This window comes from Pan paniscus, chromosome 17 (assembly GCF_029289425.2).
Source record: "Pan paniscus chromosome 17, NHGRI_mPanPan1-v2.0_pri, whole genome shotgun sequence".
NCBI lineage: Eukaryota > Metazoa > Chordata > Mammalia > Primates > Hominidae > Pan > Pan paniscus.
Window position 1 is genome coordinate 40668816 of NC_073266.2, and position 20804 is coordinate 40689619.

Here is a 20804-nt window from a genome sequence, read left to right on the forward strand (position 1 = left end):
GAATTCTGTAACCACTGCTCTGATCCAGATATAGAGCATTTCTGTCCCTGCAGAAAGTTCTCCTCCCCATCCCATTCTTCCCATCCCCTTCCTGCAAAAGCAATCACTATTCTCACTTCTGTCACCATAGATTAGTTTTACCTATTCTGAAACTTCATGTGAATAGGATCATGGCATAAAGTTTTTGGGGTCCATCTTCTTTCATACAACTTAACGTGTGAGATTTCCCCATGTCATGTGTATCAGTAGATTTTTTTTTTTAATTGCTGAGTGGGCCACGTGCAGTGGATCACGCCTATAAATCCCAACACTTTGGGAGGCCGAGGTGGGTAAGGTGGGGGGATCGCTTGAGGTCAAGAGTTTAAGACCAACCTGGCTAACGTGATGAAACCGTGTCTCTACTAAAAATACAAAAATTAGCTGGGCATAGTGGTAGGCACCTGTAATCCCAGCTACCCTGCAGGCTGAGGCAGGAGAATCGCTTAAACCCGGGAGGTGGAGGTTGCAGCGAGCCGAGATCACACTATTCACTTCAGCCTGGGCGACAAGCGAAACTACGTCTCAAAAAAATAAAAATAAAAATGCGCAGTGGTATAAGATGTAGTACAGTTTGTTTATCCCTCCTCCTGTTGATAGATATTTGTTCATGCGGCTGCCATGAATGTTCTTGTGCGTGGCTTTCTGTGGAAATACTTTTTAATTTCTCTTGGGGTAAATACCTAGGAGTGGGACTTCTGAGTCCTGGTGTAGGTGACATTAACCAGCCATGATGTAGCTGAATGTTTATCTTTGTGCGCATGTGTCCTAAGTGTAATATAAAAAGGCCCCTCGTCGCCACAGTCAGGACATGTCTTAGAGTGGGAAGCTTCCAGAGGTGAAGCCTGTCATTTAGTGTGCAAGTGGCACCCTTTTCAAATTAGCCTTGCACCCATATCTGTATTTTTAAACTTTGATCCATGCAAGTCACTCCCACTGTTACCTACTGTAGAAGGTCAAGGGTGAGATTTTGAACTTAAAAAAAAATTCCGGGCCGGGTGCAGTGGCTCACGCCTGTAATCCCTGCACTTTGGAAGGCTGAGGCGGGTGGATCACCTGAGGTCAGGAGTTCAAGAGCAGCCTGACCAACGTGGTGAAACACCATCTTTACTAAAAATACAACAAAATGAGCCAGGTGTAGTGGCAGGCGCCTGTAATCCTGGCTACTCAGGAGGCTGAGGCAGGAGAATCGCTTGAACCCAGGAGGCAGAAGTTGCAGTGAGCTGAGATCACACCATTGCACTCCAGCCTGAGTGACGAGAATGAAACTCTGTCTCAAAAAAAAATTCCTGGGGCAGGTGTGCAAAACAAATTGCAGCTGGCCCGGTGGTTTGGTCTTCAAGTTTCTAGAAGGTGACCACAGAACAGAGCATGTTGAGCCGCCTGGCTACGTGCAGACTTGCTGGGTGATGGTGTGTCTTGGGGGAGGGCGGATGCTTCCAGCTCTCTGCACCTCTTGGCATATAATTAAAGCTTCATGCGAGAGTGGTTATGTATCATTAGAACGTGGCAGCCCAGGTCGGTAGTGGGTTTTTGTGTTTTTTCCCCCCTCTTTATGGGTGTGGAAAGCGATTAAGAGGAGAAAGTAAGTGGGAGAGCTGAGATAATGCCAACAAAATTCAGTTACCTGAATGGATTTCTGGATTCTTTTCTTCTGTAAGAAATCCCTCTTGCACTGTGTTCACATCAAAAAGAAAACCGACTAACATTGTTTATGATATGCATAAGCATGTAAACCTCAAGAGAAACCTCTTGGATTGATCTCCATGATAAAATGCCTATTTTTTATTTACCGAATATTAAAATCTAAGTACTTGTAGAGAAAGCCCTCTCTCTACCCCCACATCTCCCCAGTGTTGGGGGAATGTATCATAGAACTTAATTTTCCAGTACAGCATGAGATGCTGAGCAGCGGGAAGTAATTGACTCAATGAAAGAAAGACTAATTCAGCCTTCCATGAGGTAGGTGATTAGATTCTGCCTGTCCCCCGATATACATACATTATAAATATATATTTATAAATATAGATAAGTTATAATATAATTTAATAACATAGTCATATATTTATTATAATTTATATAGAATATAGAACTATATATATATCTATTTCCATTAAAAGTTACCTGGATGATTTAGGCACTTGTTACCTGTCTGCAGGGTGGATTTGTTGGGAAGCTAATGCAAGACCCTTTCCACGGCCTCAGGTTTCAAGGTGCCTGAGGCTTATTCAGTTCTGAGGAGGGGCCTCTTTAAGAAAATGTCACATCACATTAGAAGCACAGTAGCTCTGCACTTCCCTATTGTGGCACTTCCCTGAGGCTCGAAGGGCACCCTCAGGCGCACAGGCCTGGGCAGTAGCTGAGGAGCATCCTGCCAGCTTTAGGTTAAGTGTTCACATCAAGGCCTGAAATGCCTGATTGTGCTGTGTGGGGAGGGAGGGTTGTTTGGGGTGTGGGTTTGTTGTTTTTTTTTTTTTTTTTTGGTCTTTTTGTTGTTGTTAACAGCACTATTAGAATTCCAACACCATACAATTCACCTCTTTAAAGCCTCTTTTACAATTCTTTTTTTTCTCATAAAACTAACACGAGGCCTGAGGCCTCGGTGGCTCACGCCTGTAATCCCAGCACTTTGGGAGGCCAAGGCGGGTGGATCACCTGAGGTCAGGAGTTTGAGACCAGCCTGGCCAACATGGCAAAACCGTCTCTACTAAAAAATACAAAAATTAGCCAGGTGTGGTGGCAGGTGCCTGTAATCCCAGTTACTCAGGAGGCTGAGGCAGGAGAATCGCTTGAACCCGGGAGGCGGAGGTTGCAGTGAGCCGAGATCACGCCACTGTACCCCGGCCTGGGTGATAAGACCAAGACTCCGTTTCAAAAAAAAAAAAAAAAAAACTAATACAAAACAAAATATGAGTTTGACATTTCACCCAAGATTTTGCAGCATCTGCTCTCTATGTATTTGTCTCGGATTTTTGACAGTCGCTTCGTGATTTTGACATTTCACCCAGGATATTGCAACATCTGCTCTCTTTCTATGTATCTGTCTCGGATTTTTGACAATCACGTCGTGATTTTGAACATGACGTTCCACGCAGTTTGGCTCATTCTCTACTGCCACTGTTTCAGCAGCTTGCGTTTAGAAGTGCATCCTAATACTCTCTGGGTGTGGGTGATCTCAGGGCCAGTCACCTGGTGTCATCTCAAGTGGATGGAGACACTACTCCAGGAGTCCTGTAGCACCGGATAAATAGTTGACAAATATCTGACACTGAACATGCTCTGTGCCACCCAGTGAGTCCCCATGGCCATGTAAACCTGAAGCAGAGAGAGCTTTTCTTCCTGTGTTCCTCTCCGTGTGCAAACCCTTTCATTTCAGTGGGAGGGAGAGTTGATCCAGGATTCGGTATTTTGAATTCGATGGGTAGAAATAGCAACAAATGCAGCCCCAGGCTGCGTAGGCTACCCGTTTATTTCCATAGTTTCCTTGTGATTTACTGTCCTCTAAGGGAAAGGATTAAATGCCTAGAACAGCTGAAATGCCCATCTGTTGGTGGTTAGATAGATTTAGTCGAGGGCCACTGTTGCTTAATTACCTTAACAAGCACGGAACAGCTGCTTTCCAGTGCCCAGCTGAGCCCGAATGCCGGTATACAAGTATGGCCAAAGCAAAAGAGCCTAATTTCGCAGTGGCTGTTGGCGCTGGAAGGAGCTGTGTGGCTCATTGCCTTGTATCCTTCCTTCCTTTCACAGGCGTGGCGTGGAACCAAGGCTTGCAGTGGCTGCATACCTGCCCCAGGTCTTACAGCTAGCTCCTGGGGTGCAGGCAGCACTAGGGCTGGCAGTAGGTCAGAGAACAGTGGCCGAGTGTACGGCAAGCTCACATCTGCTTAGAACTGCTCATAAGAATTCCTGGGGAGACTTGAAGACAGGAAAGTAGGAAATGAAGGAGGCCGGAGCTTTATCAGGCCCTAGAGTGGAAGTACCTTTTCTGTTGTTTCTGTTGGAATCAGACCAGCAACCTGTCTGCTCTGAGGCCCTCACTGTTCTCCAGGATTGTTTTTGGGGTGTGTGTACCTCCCATCCTCTCCCGTTATACCCCAGCCCACCTGAGAGGCATTCACTTCACAGCATTGTTACCGTGGGCCAGGATGGGGCCCAAGTTCAGTTCCATGGAGGCCCCTTCCCTCTTCTCATGACAAGTCAAGACTTTGTTTTTGTACAAAGCAAAGGATGGGCCAGGCGCAGTGCCTCATGCCTGTAACCCCAACGCTTTGGGAGGCTGAGGTGGGCGGATCACTTGAGGTCAGGAGTTGGAGACCAGCCTAGCCAACATGGCGAAACCCCATCTCTACCAAAAAATAAAAAAAAAATAGCCAGGCGTGGTGGCGTGCACCTGTAGTCCCAGCTACTTGGGAGACTGAGGCACGAGAATCGCTTGAACTCGGGAGGCGGAAGTTGCAGTGAGTGCCACTGTACTCCATCCTGGGCAACAGAGTCACCCATCCTGTCTCAAAAAAAAAAAAAAAAAAAAGCGAAATAGGTATCAGTGTTTCTGCAGTCAATATGGGAGACTTTTCATCTGGATAACTAAGTTGTGGTCTTCTCTTTTCCTGTTATCTCAGAAGGAATTTGTCTACTCCCACTCTAGGCCTTCCAGACTGTCTCCAGCAGGGCAGGCCAGGCAGGGCCTCCTCGTGAACTGCATCTCTGGACATCTGTGTTGTGGACAGTGCCTTCCATCTGACCTTCCCCTTTCCCTGTACGCAGCTGTGCACACAGCTTCCCTGCAGCCAGGCATTCAAGTGCTCGACAGTGCATTCAAGTGACCTCTCGCTCCATGAGCGGAATGAGCACCCTTGCAAAAAACACAACTGCCTGCTGCAGGGTTAGAACCCCCCATCCATCACACAGCCTGGGCCTGCTGTGGGCCACAAGGAGCCCTTCATCTGGTGAATCCCATGGCCTGGAGTTAGGTGGCATTGAAAACAGTGGTCCCGGCCGGGCACGGTGGCTCACGCCTGTAATCCCAGCACTTTGGGAGGCCAAGGTGGGCAGATCACGAGGTCAGGAGATCGAGACCATCCTGGCCAACAGTGTAACCCCGTCTCTACTAAAAATACAAAAATTAGCCGGGTGTGGTGGTGCACACCTGTTGTCCCAGCTACTCAGGAGGCTGAGGCAAGAGAATTGCTTGAACCTGGGAGGCAGAGGCTGCAGTGAGCAGAGATCACACCACTGCACACTCCAGCCTAGGTGACAGAGTGAGACTCCATCTCAAAAAAAAAAAGAAAACAGTGGTCACTCAGACTGTCCCAGGCCAAGAAGGAGTCGCTGCTTGTTTAATTAGCACTTTGATTTACAGTAGCATACACTGGCAAAACCCAGGCATTGCAAGTTTTTGTTTTTTGGTTTTTTTTTTGAGACGGAGTCTTACTCTGTCGCCCAGGTTGAAGTGCAGTGGCAAGATCTTGGCTCACTGCAAGCTCCGCCTCCCGGGTTCACGCCATTCTCCTGCGTCAGCCTCCCAAGTAGCTGGGACTACAGGCACCTGCCACCATGCCTGGCTAATTTTTTGTGTTTTTAGTAGAGACGGGGTTTCACCATGTTAGCCAGGATGGTCTTGATCTCCTGACCTTGTGATCCGCCCACCTCGGCCTCCCGAAGTGCTGGGATTATATGCTTGAGCCACCGCACCCGGCCAGTTTTTTCGTTTTTGTTTTTGAGAGAGTCTCACTCTGTCACCCAGGCTAGAGAGCAGTGGCACCATCTTGGCTCACTTCAATCTTCATCTCCCAGGTTCAAGCGATTCTCCTGCCTTAGCCTCCCAAGTAGCTGAGGCTATAGGCATGCACCACCACGCCCAGCTAATTTTTGTATTTTTAGTAGAGACGGGGTTTTATCATGTTGGCCAAGCTGGTCTCGAACTCCTGACCTCAAGTGATCTGCCTGCCTCAGCCTCCTAAAGTGCTGGGGTTACAGGTGAGAGCCACCATGCCCAGCTTGCAAGTTTTTATAATTCATACAATTCAAACCTGAATAAAGCATTGGCCTGACTTTTCATTTCTTCAGTCCCACACCAGAAAGAACGAGTGGCTGAGGGGCTGTGGTAATCCCACTGCCGTGGCTCAATCTCCTAGTACAGCCTCCCCAGCTCACCCCCAGCACTGAAGAGAGGATGCCATCTCTTGGCATGGTTAGAAGGCCCGGCCTCTAAGGGCCACCATCAGGCTCCCTCAAGACAGGATGTGCCGGAGAATCATGACCTCCTGTACACCAGAGAGTGTTTCTCAGAAGGACCTGCAGCTGAGAGGACATCGAGGACTGTCATCCCCTCTGGAACCTGCCTGGAAGGGGTGGCCCTGGGCTCAGAGTGATCCATCCAGTTTCCATACTCTGAACAGTGTGGGGCTGGTGCAGAGCAGTGGCCTCAAGATGCAGCTTATGTGCAGGGCCCCTTCCAAGCCAGGATCTGGCAGCCAGTGCCACTTTGGGGGTTGCCTGGTCCGCTGTGGCAGTTGTGTATCCCATGCAGCTGAGCGGGAGCAGGACACGGAACAGCCCCGCAGATCAGGTGCCTGCCGCTGACGACATCAAGTGGATGCTGGAGAAGCCAGAGGAGCAAACGGAGGCACAGAGCTCCTAACCAGTGTGCACTGGGCTGCCGGGCACCATGTGTCAGAGCGGGAGTTTGGATCCAGGACTCTGGCTCTTGAGCCTGTGTTCTTCCCCACTGAACCGCAGCTCAGAGAAGCAGGGACAAAAGCAAGACTGAAGAGAGCACAGCAGACAGGAGGCCAGGACAGAAGGCCGGGATGCAGAAGAGTCTGTCACCTAGAAGATGACTGGAGAGCCTCGTCCTCCTGGTGCTGCCACATATTCCCCACTTACTCGGGGCCAAGCACTGGGCTCCCTGGGCCAAGGGTCTCGCAGCATCTGCTCATGGGCCCTCCCTGCCCACTCCCTGCCAGGGCCTAGCTTGGATTTTTCCCCGCCTCTCTGTCAGGAAACGGAGTCCCCAGCTGCAGACCCCAAGAGCTAGGACAAGGCTGCTTGTAAAAAAGACAGAGCCTCTCCTGCAAGACCCGGGCCAGAGTGGGCCTGGCGCGCTCTGCCACCCTTGCCCCCTCCAGAGCCGCAGGCTGAGCTGAGCTGTTGGCTCTCATGGGTGCTCTAAATAAAAATGGGTCAGGGAGTGTGGCTCAGGGGCAGGGGCGGGACTCAGACTCAAGGGATCGGATATCATCAGTGCCTTTATGGGGATCAGAAGCTCTTCCTCTGTCCCCGCCTTCACCGAGCCAGGTTCAGTTTCAGTAGTGGTAAATGCCATCAGCAGAATACAGCGTGTGCAGCAGGCATGGTTCAGTTCTGAAGTGCAGCATCCACTCTAGCAAGTTTAAGAAGGAAGAGGAGCCGGTGCAGGGGCGCAGGTCTGCAGCCCTGACCACTCAGGAGGCAGAGGCAGGGGCAGGAGGATCACTTGGCCCAGGATTTAGAGTCCCACCTGGCAATGTAGCAAGACCCTATGTCTTTTTTTTTTTTTTAAAGGCTGGACGTGGTGGCTCATGCCTGTAATCCCAGCACTTTGGGAGGCCAAGGCGGGTGGATCACTTGAGGCCAGGAGTTTGAGACCAGCCTGACCAACATGGTGAAACCCCATCTCTACTAAAAATACAGCTGGGTGGGTGTGGTGGCGCATGCCTGTAATCCCAGCTACTTGGGAGGCTGAGGCAGGAGAATCGCTTGAACCCAGGAGGCAGGGTGTGCAGTGATCTGAGATCACACCATTGCACTCCAGCCTGGGCAACAAGAGCGAAACTCCGTCTCAACAAAAAAGAAGAAGAAAGGTATCTAATAAACACCTTACTTACTAGAATCATTGAGGAGGCTGACAGAATAACCTAAGTTGGCATTTCAGGAATGATCCACAAGCCACACTGTAGAACTGTGCCACCCAGGAGGCTGCAGCTGCCTGGGACCAGGACTCTGGCTTTGGACTTGGGAAACTGGCACTGGCTGCTGGCTCCAGATCCGTGCTGCCCTGCTGTGCTCTACACCTGCCAAATGAGGACCCAGAAGCTTAGTGACAGGACTTGAGGATTCCTGCCCTGAGCCTCTTGGCAGCAGAAACAACAGAAGCACAGCCCTTGCTCCAGCCCTGCCTTCACATACCAGAGCATCCAATAGGGGGAGCCAGAATTGTTTTTGGAATCCTAGCTGCAAAGGAGTCAGGGAAGTGTAACTGTTAGCTTTCCAGCCTCCATAGCACAACAGGGCATCCCAGGAGGAGGTTGGATGTTCAGATCATACAGTAGAATGGAGGCAAGTCCTGGGGAGAAGCAGCCTCAGCTCCGGGGGTTTAGGAGGAGGAGCCTGCAGAAGTGGCCGAACCAGGAGTGGGCAATAGCCAGACAAGGAGAATCTGATTTGGAAGTCCTGGGTCTTTGGCGCATAGAAATCAGCTGGAAAACTTGTCATGGTGCAGGTGCGAGGCCCCACCCTCAGAGACTGTGACTCAGTGGGGCTGGAGCAGAGTCCAGACTTGCTGCGTCTCCCGCTTTGTGCTCCTGATGAAATTTTTCAGCGTCTTTTACGTACATTTTGTTCTCTTTGATCTTCAAGATAAACCTGGGAAGCAGCCCCATCAGGTTTTCTCATCTCATCTCGTTTTGGAGGATGAGGGTGAGGCTCAGGGAGGTTGAGTGACTTTCTCCCTGTTGCCTGATTTGCTGAAGGTGGACCTGACCCCCCGCCCCCGACAGCCCTTTCCACTGCCAGCGATCTTCTCGGACATCCTGGTGAGAGCCCTTGGGTAGGGAGCTACTCTGTGCTGCTTATTCAGTACCATGAAGGAGAGAAAAGCAGGAAGGCAGTGCATGGGGCACGAGCTGGAAGCAGCCACTCTGGGAGACCAGGATCCCAGCGCTGGCCCTGCCTGCGGCTCACTCAGGTCTGGGGTGAGCCTTTTCACTTTTCTGAGCCTCTGTTGGAAACAGAGGTGGGACACATTTGTATATTTGCACATTTAAGCAGTGAGAGCTCTCTTTCAAGGGAAGTGTTACATCTACAAATAAGATGGAGCAAAGCAGAGCTGCTGTGGTTGCTGCGAGGAGAGATCCAGTCCCCTCCCACAGGCACTTCAACAGAACCCAGCCTGAAAATCCACATGATCGTTAAGCAGCCGGATATCCTTGCTGGTGCTCACAGGGCTCCAGGCCCCCAACAAAGGCAGATGACTTTACTTGAGCCTGCTCACATCATTGCAAACCTCATGACTTTCCTCTGTAGAGGAAGAGTAGAAGCGGCCTGTCTCTGGGAGTTCAGGGTGCCTGGATGGGGGATGAGGGGTTGAGAAGCTGGAGGAAGGTGCTGATGACTTGGGAAACAGGAGGGCTGGCTGATGGGCCCTCCCAGCTTGAGGCGAGCATGTTAGATGTGGCCCCCATTCTACTGCCTGTTTCCAAAATGAAATCTTATGTCCCCTTCAACCCAGAGATTTAACCCAGAGGAGACATTTGTTGGAGATGAAATAGAGCCTTTCTTAAAAGTAGAAGGGAAATAAACCTGTCTTGGAGGGCTGCCACAGGGGTCCACTCTGCTGGACCTTGGCAGTGAGAGCAGCATCCAAATACTGTGGCCCTGCACAGCTGGGCTGCCCCTTTCCTGGTCCTTGCAGGGCATGTGGTTAGCCGGGACCAGAATGGCCACATCTGGACCAGGTCAGGGAGACCTTCCTGATTGGGCCAGAAAGACTATGTATCAGAGGAGGAAGAAGTGGCATTGCATCCACCAAGTCCTCTTCCAGCCAAGTGTTCGAAAACTCTGAACAGGTCTGGTGGAATTGTTGGAGTTAATATTGCTGTGCTTTGCCTTTATTCACCAGAGAAGCAAAGAGAGGACCATCAAGATCACTTGAACGGGGATGTGCTGGCTGCTTGCCTCCTCCTTGCTACTAACTGACACCAAAGGCATTGTACATGTCTGTGCTAAAATCCTGTGTCCTATAAATGGAGGTGTCCAGAGAAAGCCACCAACTTCCGTTAGAGCTATTAAGGAAACCTTTGATGGGCTTTGCGTCATCCAGGGAATCGACCTTCACATCAAAATCTGTCGTTTCTTCTTTCCTGAGCTTTGACTGATTAAGATTATGGCATGTAGGCCGGGCACGGTTCCTCATGCCTGTAATGCCAGCACTTTGGGAGGCAGAGGCAGGTGGATCACCTGAAGTCAGGAGTTCAAGAGGAGCCCGGCCAACATGGCGAACCCCCATCTACTAAAAATACAAAAATTAGCTGGGCAAGGTGGCACATGCCTGTAGTTCCAGCTACTCGGGAGGCTGAGGCAGGAGAATTGCTTAAACCCAAGAGGCGGAGGTTGCAGTGAGCCGAGATCGCGCCACTGTACTCCAGCTTGGGCGACAGAGCATGACTCCGTCTCAAAAAAAATAAAAAAAGATTATGGCATGTAGTCAGCCAAAAAAGACCCAGCCTTGGCAAGTGTACTCTCGAGGAGGGATGAGATGAACTGGAGGAAACCCAGAAAAAAATTGTTTAATTCAGAGTTCACAGTGCAGGGTACAGAGGAGCAAGGAAGACCAGGGTATTCAGAAAGGACTCCAAGGATCCTTTAAGGATTTCTCCAATTTAGAAAGAGGGAAGGAGGGAGGAGGAAACTCAAGTTTCCAAAGACTTACTGGTTACCATTATATACATATGGTGGCATGTTGTTCAACCTTAAAGGAAATTCTGACACATGCTACAATGAGATTGAACCTTGAAGACTCTATAGTAGGCCAGGCGCGGTGGCTCACACCTGTAATCCCAGAACTTTGGGAGGCCGAGGCAGGCAGATCACCTGATGTCAGGAGTTCGAGACCAACCTGGCCAACATGGTGAAACCGTCTCTCTTAAAAATACAAAAATTAGCCGGGTGTGATGGTGGGCACCTGTATTTCCAGCTACTCAGGAAGCTGAGACAGGAGAATCACTTGAACCCGGGAGGCGGAGGTTGCAGTGAACCAAGATTGCACCGCTGCACTCCAGCCTGGGCAACAAAGTGAGACTCCGTCTCAAAAAAAAAAAAAGACTCCATGCTAAATAAAATAAGCCTATGACAAAAGGACAAATAGACGATTCTACTTACATAAGGCAAATTTATAGGGACATAAAGTGGAGTAGTGGTTGCCAGGAGCTGGAGGGAGTGGATGGGGAGTTGGCATTTAATGGGCAGAGAGTTTCAATTGGGAAGATGAAAAGATTCTGTGGACGGATGGTGGTGAGGGCTGCACAACGATGCGAATGTTCTTAATGCCACTGAATGGTACACCTAGAAATGGTTAAGATGGTAAATTGTATGTGATGTATGTTTTACCACCATTTAAAAAACTAAAAGAACAATAGCTAACATGTATTGAGCACTTGCTGTAGGCCAGGCACTGTACAGGGCACTTCTCATACAGTTCTCAGAAAGCTGCGTGAAGTAGGCACTGTTATTGTTTTTTGTTTACAGACATGGGACTTGAGATTTGGGGTGATTTGAAGTCTCCCAAAGCCGTCAGACTAGTGAATGGTCAAGTAGAGATTGAACCCAGGTCTGTGCACATCCAAGCCCCACGTGCTTAAGCCCCATACCGTGTGAACAGGCTGACACCTGGGAACTGACACAGGCACCCCTCCCTCTCAGGCACTGACTTCTGATGGTCTACAGGCCAGCTTTCCTAAGTGTCACCTCATGCTAATAGTGGTGACTTGTTTTCCGTTCGCCTCCAGAAGGCCACGGTCCCCTTCAGGCTCCTGGATTCCGCCGAGCCCTTGTAGCTCCAATCCAAGTTTTCCCATTGCTCATGGCTTTGGGAGTTGTAAGTTGGTCGTAGTTGGTGCATAATTATTACATACGACCCTTGTTTTAAGGAGTGATCCGTGTTCTCCTGTCTGTTACAGACAACAGTGATTGACTACGTGAAGCCCTCGGATCTCAAGAAGGACATGAACGAGACCTTCAAGGAGAAGTTTCCTCACATTAAGCTGACACTCAGCAAAATTAGGAGGTACGGGAGGCTGGACTTGCCTGTGACCTTTCCCTGCAAACCCCTCTTTCCACACACAGTAAGCTTGTCATCTGTCCAGTGGTCCTTCCTGTGGTTCCAGTGATTGAGTCATTGTCACATTCAGCAGAAAGGACAGCCCGGCATGGTGGCTCATGCCTGTAATCCTAGCACTTTGGGAGGCCGAAGTGGGTGGATCACCTGAGGTCAGGGGCTTGAGACCAGCCTGGCCCACATGGTGAAATCCCGTCTCTACTAAAAATTTAAAAATTAGCCAGGCATGGTGGTGCACGCCTGTAAGCACAGCTACTTGGGAGGCTGAGGCAGGAGAATTGCTTGAACCCAGGAGGTGGAGGTTGCAGTGAGCCAAGATCGTGCCACTGCACTCCAGCCTGGAAAACAGAGTGAGACTCCATCTCAAAAGAAAAACAAAAAAAGTAAACATGTTTTATACGACCTGACCAACAGAGAAGAGTCCAAAGCCCAGCTATGTAAATCTGCTCCCCATGCATAACACAGCCTTCACACTCCCAGGGACTTAATCCCAGTCCAGGTCACCCTCTGGGAAAGAGAAAGAGAAAAAGCATTCAAGATGGGGGAGTTTTTCTTCGAGGTCCCCTGAAACTCTAAGTTTTCACAAGACTGTTCCCTCCTGCCTGTCTTTCTCCAGTCTGAAACGAGAGATGCGGAAGCTTGCGCAGGAGGACTGTGGCCTTGAGGAGCCCACGGTGGCCATGGCCTTCGTCTACTTCGAAAAGCTCGCCCTCAAGGGGAAACTCAACAAACAGAACCGGAAGCTGTGTGCTGGGGCATGTGTGCTGTTAGCAGCCAAAATTGGAAGTGACCTCAAAAAACACGAAGTCAAGCATTTAATTGATGTAAGTGGCCTTTTTCCTGGTGGCTGGAGGAGCACATGCTCCGGTCCGGGGTTCCTCTCTCAGAAGGATTCGGTCAGTGACCCTGCCTGGAAGGATTCTGATCCTTAGTCAGCAATTGAGGTGAAGGCTATGAAGTCTTTCCCATAGTGGGAATAGTGAGGCTATCTTAAAACATAGGGATGATCTACTTTGACAAGACCAAAGCTCCTCAGCATTGGGTCTGGCCCTCAAAGTCCATTCTCAGACACCATGTGAGATGCAATCATTCCCACAGCCATAGAAGCCACTGTACCTGCAAGGGATTCCCCCAGGCAGTGTGACCCACAGAGCATCTAATGTCAAACAGGTTGCTTCAGTAAGACCTTGGCTTCCTACTTCCTTAGCTGGCTCCTCTTTGGGGAAAGGCGTGAGTTTGACAAGGTGGTATCTCTTTTCTTTAAAAGGAGAGCCCTACCAAAGCAAGGAAACATCGATCTCCTTGGATGGCTACATGAATGCCTGTTTTAGAATTCAATATATTGATAGAAAATTTGAGGTACAGTAAAGCCAACTGATGAGAAGACAGATCCATTGAGAAGATAGTTTGTTACAGTTCCCAAGAGAAGGAGTATCTTGGCTGGTGCTGCCATAACAAAATACCATAGGCGGCTGGATGGCTGAAATGACAAATTTATTTCTCATAGTTTTGGAGGCTGGGAAGTCCAGGGTCAAGGGACCAGTTGCTTCAGTTCTGGTGAGGTTCCTCTCCTTGCTCATGGGCATCTTCTTGCCCATCCTTAATTGCAGAGAAAGACAAAAAGCAAGCACTCTGGTTTCTTCTCCTAAGGCTCTGAATCCCTTCACTCCATGCCCAGGACCTCATCTAGGCCTAATCACTCCCAAAGGCCCCACCTCCTAATACCATCACATGAAGGATTAGGGCATCCACATACGAATTTGGGGGGACACAAACACTCAGCCCATAACAAGGGGCATGCCATGCTGTGGGGGCTGTGTATGGAAGCCCTGGAATTGGTCGGGAGGCAGAGGGAGCCTTGATTGTGGTTTTCACAGAAAGGAATAGGTAAGGCAGGGTTTGTGGGTTTAGGATTGGCTAGTTTGAATAGTTTTGATGGGCTGTGGGGCCTAGGGTCTGTCCCTCATTGTCTGGTGCCTGGCTCTGGGGTGATAAGGGCAGGTGGATAGTGGCCTGGAGTGTGAGGCCCATGGAGGAGGTGGTGGGAATGTGGCATCTGGATTGGTTGGTTTGCATTTGAAAAGCAAAAGGGGTCACTGTGGAGGATTTGGCTAACCCTGGGAAGGGCAGTCCCTCTAGAGTCAGCAAGGCCCCAGATATCAAAGCATCAGAATACAGAAAATAAAAGACATGGTTAAGTCAGTGCCCCATATGTCTCACTGTCTAGCTGTCTTCAGTGGCAAAGGCAAAAAAGCAGAAAGGGCACTAAGGTAGGTACTCCCCACTTGAAAAGAGTATTTTTTAGGTCGGCGCTTTACAGATTTTAAAAAATGGTACAAAATCATCTAGCTTATACAGTAAATACATGAACCCAGAAGTGACCATTGGACACCAACTCTGAGCTGAGAATCAGTAGGCTTATACAGATATCTGCTGAACTAATGATTTTTTTTTTTTTTTTTTTTTTGAGACAGGGTCTCACTCTGTCACCCAGGCTGGAGTGCAGTGGCACAATCATAGCTCACTGCAGCCTCCACCTCCCAGACTCAAGCAATCCTCCCACCTCCGCCTCCCAAGTAGCTGGAACTACAGGCATGTACCACTGTGCCTGGCTAATTTTTTTTATTTTTTATAGAGACCAGGTCTCGCTGTATTGCCCAGGCTAGTCTCGAACTCCTGGCCTCAAGCTATCCTTTCACCTCAACCTCCCAAAGTACTGGGATTATAGGCATGAGTCACCATACCCGGCCAAGAATTAATGAATCTTTTGATGTAACAGATATTTATAAAATTATAAATAATATGCACATTTAATCATAGTTGAGCAATATACCACACAGCAAAAGCTGACTTTACCTTATTCAAGGTGCCTCCATCGCCTGAACTACAAAATGCCCTTGGCCCTCCTTACATGGGGTGAGGCCTTCCTCACTATTGATGCAGAATATAACAGTAATGGTTTGACCAGCCACTTACGGTAGCAAGAAACCTAACTCAAGGTCTCATCCCAGTTATGATCTGAAAGCAGTCAACATCTGCTCTGTGGGTGGGATTTATTTTATTAAGACAAAAGCTGGGTTAACGCCAAGGCAGAATGTCCTTAAGCAAACATGAGGCCCTCCCTGTCCATCCCCACCTTGGTGGTTCTCCTTCCTTTCCAGCTCCAGCAGCCCCTCCAGTTGGGTGGGCACGCAAGATGCCACCAGGCTCAGCCCTGTTTAGATACACAGCAATTGTGTGGCACTGTGAAAGTGGAGACTTCCCGAGGACTTAGATCCTTGTAAGATGAAAGGACTGAACTACATAGAATCAGTGCACTCCCTTCTGAACTTACCACGTGGTTTTTATTGTCGTGCGTGGTTTGCTTTATTATTTTATTTTTTCAGACAGCATCTTGCTTTGTTGCCCAGGCTGGAGTTCAGTGGCACAATCTTGACTCACTGCAACCTCCACCTCCCGGGTTCAAGTGAGTCTCCTGCTTCAGCCTCCCGAGGAGCTGGGATTACAGGCGCCCACCACCACACCCGGCTCATTTTTGTTATTTTTAGTAGAGACGACAGGGTTTCACCATGTTGCCCAGGCTGGTCTCAAACTCCCGACCTCAAGTGATCCACCCACCTCGGCCTCCCAAGGTGCTAGGATGACAGGCGTGAGCCACCACCGGTTTGCTTTATTTTCAGTCTTCCCTTTAAACCTGAATCACTTAGTTGCCACAGGTAGAGTTTGAGTCCCAGTTAGGGTGGAATCTTAGTGCTGCAATTTGCTGCACATGTGACCCTGGCTAAGCTCTCTGACTTCTTGGAGCCCGTTTTCTCATCTGTAAAATAGAGATACGGAGCATGAACCACGTCATATTCCTGAGAGGATTAAATGATGTTATAAGATGTATGTGTGGTTCCGGGCAGCCCCCCGGGAAAGGAGCAGCTCCTTCACAACCACGACCAAAGGCAAGAAGCACAGCCTGTGCCTCCCCTTTCTTCCTCCACAGAGCTTTGCCCAAAGTGGATTTCTCCTAAGCACTCACTGGCTGGTGGATAGAGAAGCTGCAATTGCAGAAAGACTAGGATTTTAATTTCAAAATGAACATGCTTTTGATTTTCTTTTTGTTGCAGAAACTGGAAGAGAAGTTCCGGCTGAACAGGCGAGAACTGATTGCCTTTGAATTCCCGGTGTTAGTGGCCTTGGAATTCGCCCTCCACTTGCCCGAGCACGAAGTCATGCCCCACTACAGACGGCTGGTCCAGAGTTCCTAGCACTGGCCCCGAGGACAGCCAAGGGCCATTTCTTCTCAGCTTGGTGGAGCAGCACTTACTTACTACTGGAAATGAAAAAAAGTAGAACTCAGAATACCAGACTTTTCTTCCTCTCGACATAGTTTGGGGAGAAGCAGTACTAGAAACTTTCCAAGGAGTCTTGGGTGTGTAGCCAAGAGGAGCCATGAGCTATGGACTCCTCAAGCAAGGGAAGAGGAGGTGCGTGCTGAGAACAGAGAGGCCCTACCCTCTGTCCACTAGCGAGAATCCCTAGCTACGCCAGCCCAGTCTTTCTCCCCGGCATTCACAAACTTTGCAAGCGTGGTCCAGGGCCTTCTCCAGATCTGTTCCAACTTGGAGTGTGAGGGGCTTGAGCATACGGGGGAAGAGAGTCTGCAGAAATTGGGGGAAAACTTTTAAAAGATACCCTCACTGTGTCAAAGAGTGTGCCAATCTATTTTTGTATCAGCATTGGAAGTGCACTTTCCCCTGGGGCGTGTGGGTGTGTGAATGTGCAAGTGTCTGAGAGATACTGCATCAGCCCTAGACCCCCAGAGCCAGTCCCGCCCTTTACAGAGCAGCCCTTAGCCTGGGGCCATGGGCCAGGCTGACCTTCAACAATTATTTCTAGATGATTTCTGGATAAGAATTGCTCTCTCGGTACCAGACAGTTTGACATCCTCCACCCTTAGAAAATGACTGACATTGTTTTGTTACTGCTCCTACCCACCAAGGGGATAAAGAAGGTGAGTTCTGAGTGTTGGATGAGTCAGTCGCGTGGAAGGACGTGGACCGTGGCGCGCTCTAACTTCCTGCCGTCTGCCACCCCGCCACGTGTATTTAACCCTCGCACTTTCTCCACTGTGGAGACGGCTGGGGCGGCGCCCCACAGTGTGTATTCCTGTCCTCTATGTTAGAGTGCATCATAAGCACATTTACTGTGCTATCTATATCTCTATATAAAAGTGTTTTATAAAAACCCAGAATAGGAGCACGACGCATGATTGGTGTTTGAGGCGTTTGCCAGCTGGGACAAACTGTGTTTGGAGCTGTGGTTAAGCTGACTAAGGAGGCGGTGGCTCTTTCTTACCATTCCCACGTGCCCAGGGCTGTTCGTGCAAGATTTTAATGGTGACTTGTCCTGGCTTACTGGGACAGTCTGTATGAGGCATGTCACCACACTGTCGCCTCATAGCTGCAAGAGAGAGGCACCAGCTGAAGTTCCCCTGACTGAAGAGAGCCTGTGGCCATGTAAAAAGAGAATTAAACTCTTGTTGCTTTTTGTATACCTGTATGCGTTTGTGTAGACGTGTGTCTCACCAGTCATCTTTGCCCTGCATTGCTGATCCTCTTGCGCACACTGATTCTAGTGAGGTCACAGATCCGGAGCTTCACACACCAGCCCAGAGAAAGGGCGATGGAACCGAACCGAGGGTCTGCAGCTTTCGTTAGCAGAGCTGTCAGATTCTTGACAGTCTTGGAGGATGGAGAAATTCAAGCAGCAGCTGGTGAGGGCCAAAACAGAATACTTGGCTTCTTCAGAATCTTAGATTGCACTGAGTTTAGTCCTAAATATTTTGCTAACAAATTTCCTTGGCCAGAATCAGTTGTAAGACAGTGATTTGGGTGGTAAGGGGAGGGAGGAGGGAGAGGATATGATTAATGTGGTCTCTTTGGCTGATCGAAAGCTAGATCAACTGGTACTTAGGGCACTTGCTGTTTATAAAGCAAAATTGAGAAAATATTCAAGGTGCCTCCATCGCCTGAACTACAAAATGCCCTTGGCCTTCCTCACATGGGGTCTGTCACCTTGCATCTCTGATAAGCCATCCACCTTCCTGGTCAGTGCCTACAGGGGGAGAGCCTTTCTGAGAAGCAGGTCCCGTGGTATCTGAGAATGGTCCAGAGAGCTCCCCACTGCCCATCTGCCCCCGAATTTCCTGCCAAGCTCTGGGGAGTGGGGTGGGGGGAGGGACGTCCGATGGATGACAGGCCGCCAGCCCAGATGTGGGGAGAGAAGCCTGAATCCTTTCCTGTGTGATAAAATCAGGCTAATTTACTTGGATTTGGGGTGATTTGTTTGGTTTTTAGCATTTATGAGGTGAGCCCATGAAGTTAGTGGTCCATTACTTTTTAAAGATGCATTTTCATTTTAAACTGTCTCCTGGCCTGTGGATTTGTGGAATGGACAGTTTTGTGGGTTTTAATTTATTTGTGAGGAGTCGGGGCTGAGAAGGCATTTTATCAGGAGGTCTCCTTTTGCACGTCCATGACATGAGCTTTTCGGAGGCAAAGGAAGTTGAGGAGGGTGAGAGATGCAGGTCACTGCCAGAGGCACCTCTGTGACATGGAACATTCCAGACACGAGACACGTCGCAGCCTTGGGCTTCGGCGAGGAGGAAGTCTGAGCCTGTGAAGCGAGAAGGCCAGGCAGTAGACTGGCTCTGAGGTTTTGCCCTTTGACCTCCTCCACAGAGGGCAGCTTCAGCCCCTTGTAAGCCCTGCCCCCTCTCAGGACTGCCCTGAGGCCTCTGCAGTCCTCCCCACACTCAGAGATCTGTGGGGAAGCTCCGCCCAGCCACACTCCTTGGGATAATACTAGCCGGTTCTGCCTGATTCCTTTTCCCCGGAGCCAGCCTAGGGGGCCCGGGACTCCTCTAGTGAGCCTTGACTGTTAGGTAAGAGACAGGAAGCAGACAAGCCAAGAGGTTGCTGCGGCTGCCCCCAGGAGGAAACGGGCAGCAGGGAGTGTGGCCCAGCCCCCACTGTACCCCACCAGGGGCCCGAGCCCTTGCCAGCCCAGTGACACTTAGAAGTCACCACTTTTCCTTTCTTCCCCGCTAATAAAACCTATTCAAACAGGAAATTCCTACCAAATGCAAATGGGTTTTGTTTTCCTTGGCATTTTGTTGTTGTTCTGATCACAGATTTCCCTGCCAGGGTGTCTGTGGTTATCAGCTGCAGGCTCAGCTTGGGGCGGCCGCTTCACACAAGCCACTCTGTACCACGTGCCCTACCTTAGTGACGGGAGTAAGGAGCTTCCTTCCCCTCCATGTCATTCCTTCCTGTTCCCTTCATTCCCCAACAGCAAATAAAACTGTTGAATGCTCTGGCTGCTGAGTTCTTTATCTCTCACTCAGACGTTTCCGGCTCAGTGCTGAACGGCCGGCCCCTTGCCCTCCCCAGCCCTGGCTGCCTCCCGTGACTCCTGAGAGCCTGAAGCCTTTCTGCCCTGCTGCAAGCTTAAGTGGGTGGGGTGGGGGGAGGCTGGAGAATGAAGTGCATTTGAGCCAGGTGATTTTGTTACCTGTTCAGCAACAAAAGACATCTTTCAAATCAAGGGGGATTTTTGGGGTTGGGGATGGGGGCGCGCCCTGACGTCACCTCCCCGGGGCTGTTGGCACAGTTGGGTAAGCACAGTGCTGAGGGCCAGCAAGAGCAGGGAGTAAACTTTGAGTATAAATCTGGAATCACATCACCAACACCAATGTCAATAAAAAGCGACTTCCAGTCATGCACCTGCAAAGCAAAGCTGAGATTCAAAGCTGGAAAAGAAGAAAAATGGCAGGTGAAGGGGAAAGGCCCTCTTGCCACCTGCACACAGCCCAGCTGAAGGGACCCAGGCCAGGATGGGAAGGGGTGCTATCTAAGAGCCCCCACCCCATAAAGGGCCCTTTAGACTTCGAAATAGGTAGTCCAGAAAGGCTGCAAACCTAAGACTGGCAAAACCACAAAGAAATGCCTCACGAGTACTGTGCTTCCTCACACAGAGACTTCTTGACTTCAGATGACACATCATCTATACATCAATACACCTAGTACGGCTAGGTGTGGTGGCTTACACCTGTAGTCCCAGCTACTCAGGAAGCTAAGACAGAAGGATCACTTGATCCCAGGAGTTCAAGGCTGCAGTGAGCTAGGATCATTCCACCTTATTCCAGTCTGGGCAACAGAGCAAGACCATGTCTCTCTCTTGTTTTTTAAGGGCTGGGTGGGGCAGGCACAGTGGCTCACACCTGTAATCCCAGCACTCTGGGAGGCCGAGGTGGGTGGATTGCTTGACACCAGCCTGGGCAACATGGCAAAACCCTGTCTGTACTGAAAATACGAAAAATTAACTGGGCACGGTGGTACACGCCTGTAGTCCCAGCTAGTTGGGAGGCTGAGGTGGGAGAATCACCAGAGTCCAGGAGGTCAAGGCTGCAGTGATCACACCACTGCACTCCAGCCTGGGTGAAGGGAGCAAGACCCTGTCTCAGAAAAAAAAGAAAAAAGTACATCTAACCTACTAAACATCACAGCTTAACCTTTCCTACCTCAAATACACTCAGAACACTTTTGTACAGTATTCGATAAATTACATGAGATAGTCAACACCTTCTTACAAAATAGGCTTTATGTGAGATGATTCAGCCTAGCAT

General features: G+C 49.7%; 2 protein-coding genes across 13 annotated transcripts in view; one reads left to right on the forward strand and one right to left on the reverse strand.

The window, feature by feature from the left end:
• Positions 1–19495, forward strand: part of CABLES1 (Cdk5 and Abl enzyme substrate 1) — a 124453-nt gene extending 104958 nt beyond the window's left edge. For both annotated transcript variants that reach the window (XM_003830344.6, XM_034943449.3), the window contains 3 exons: positions 11973–12079; positions 12747–12954; positions 16243–19495. In XM_003830344.6, the coding sequence (XP_003830392.2) occupies positions 11973–12079; positions 12747–12954; positions 16243–16383 (456 nt within the window). In that variant the 3' untranslated portion in view covers positions 16384–19495. The remainder of the gene's footprint in view (positions 1–11972; positions 12080–12746; positions 12955–16242) is intronic.
• Positions 1–20804, reverse strand: part of TMEM241 (transmembrane protein 241) — a 202303-nt gene that overhangs the window by 2548 nt on the left and 178951 nt on the right. For 2 of the 11 annotated variants that reach the window (XM_055102537.2, XM_055102535.2), the window contains one exon: positions 16494–17888. The exons of 1 other annotated variant lie outside the window; for it this stretch is intronic. In XM_055102537.2, the coding sequence (XP_054958512.1) occupies positions 17759–17888 (130 nt within the window). In that variant the 3' untranslated portion in view covers positions 16494–17758. Of the gene's footprint in view, positions 1–12967; positions 13730–16493; positions 17889–20804 lie in introns of those variants that run through there. 8 more of the 11 variants (XM_055102534.2, XM_055102532.2, XM_055102531.2 and 5 more) reach the window with 8 other exon arrangements.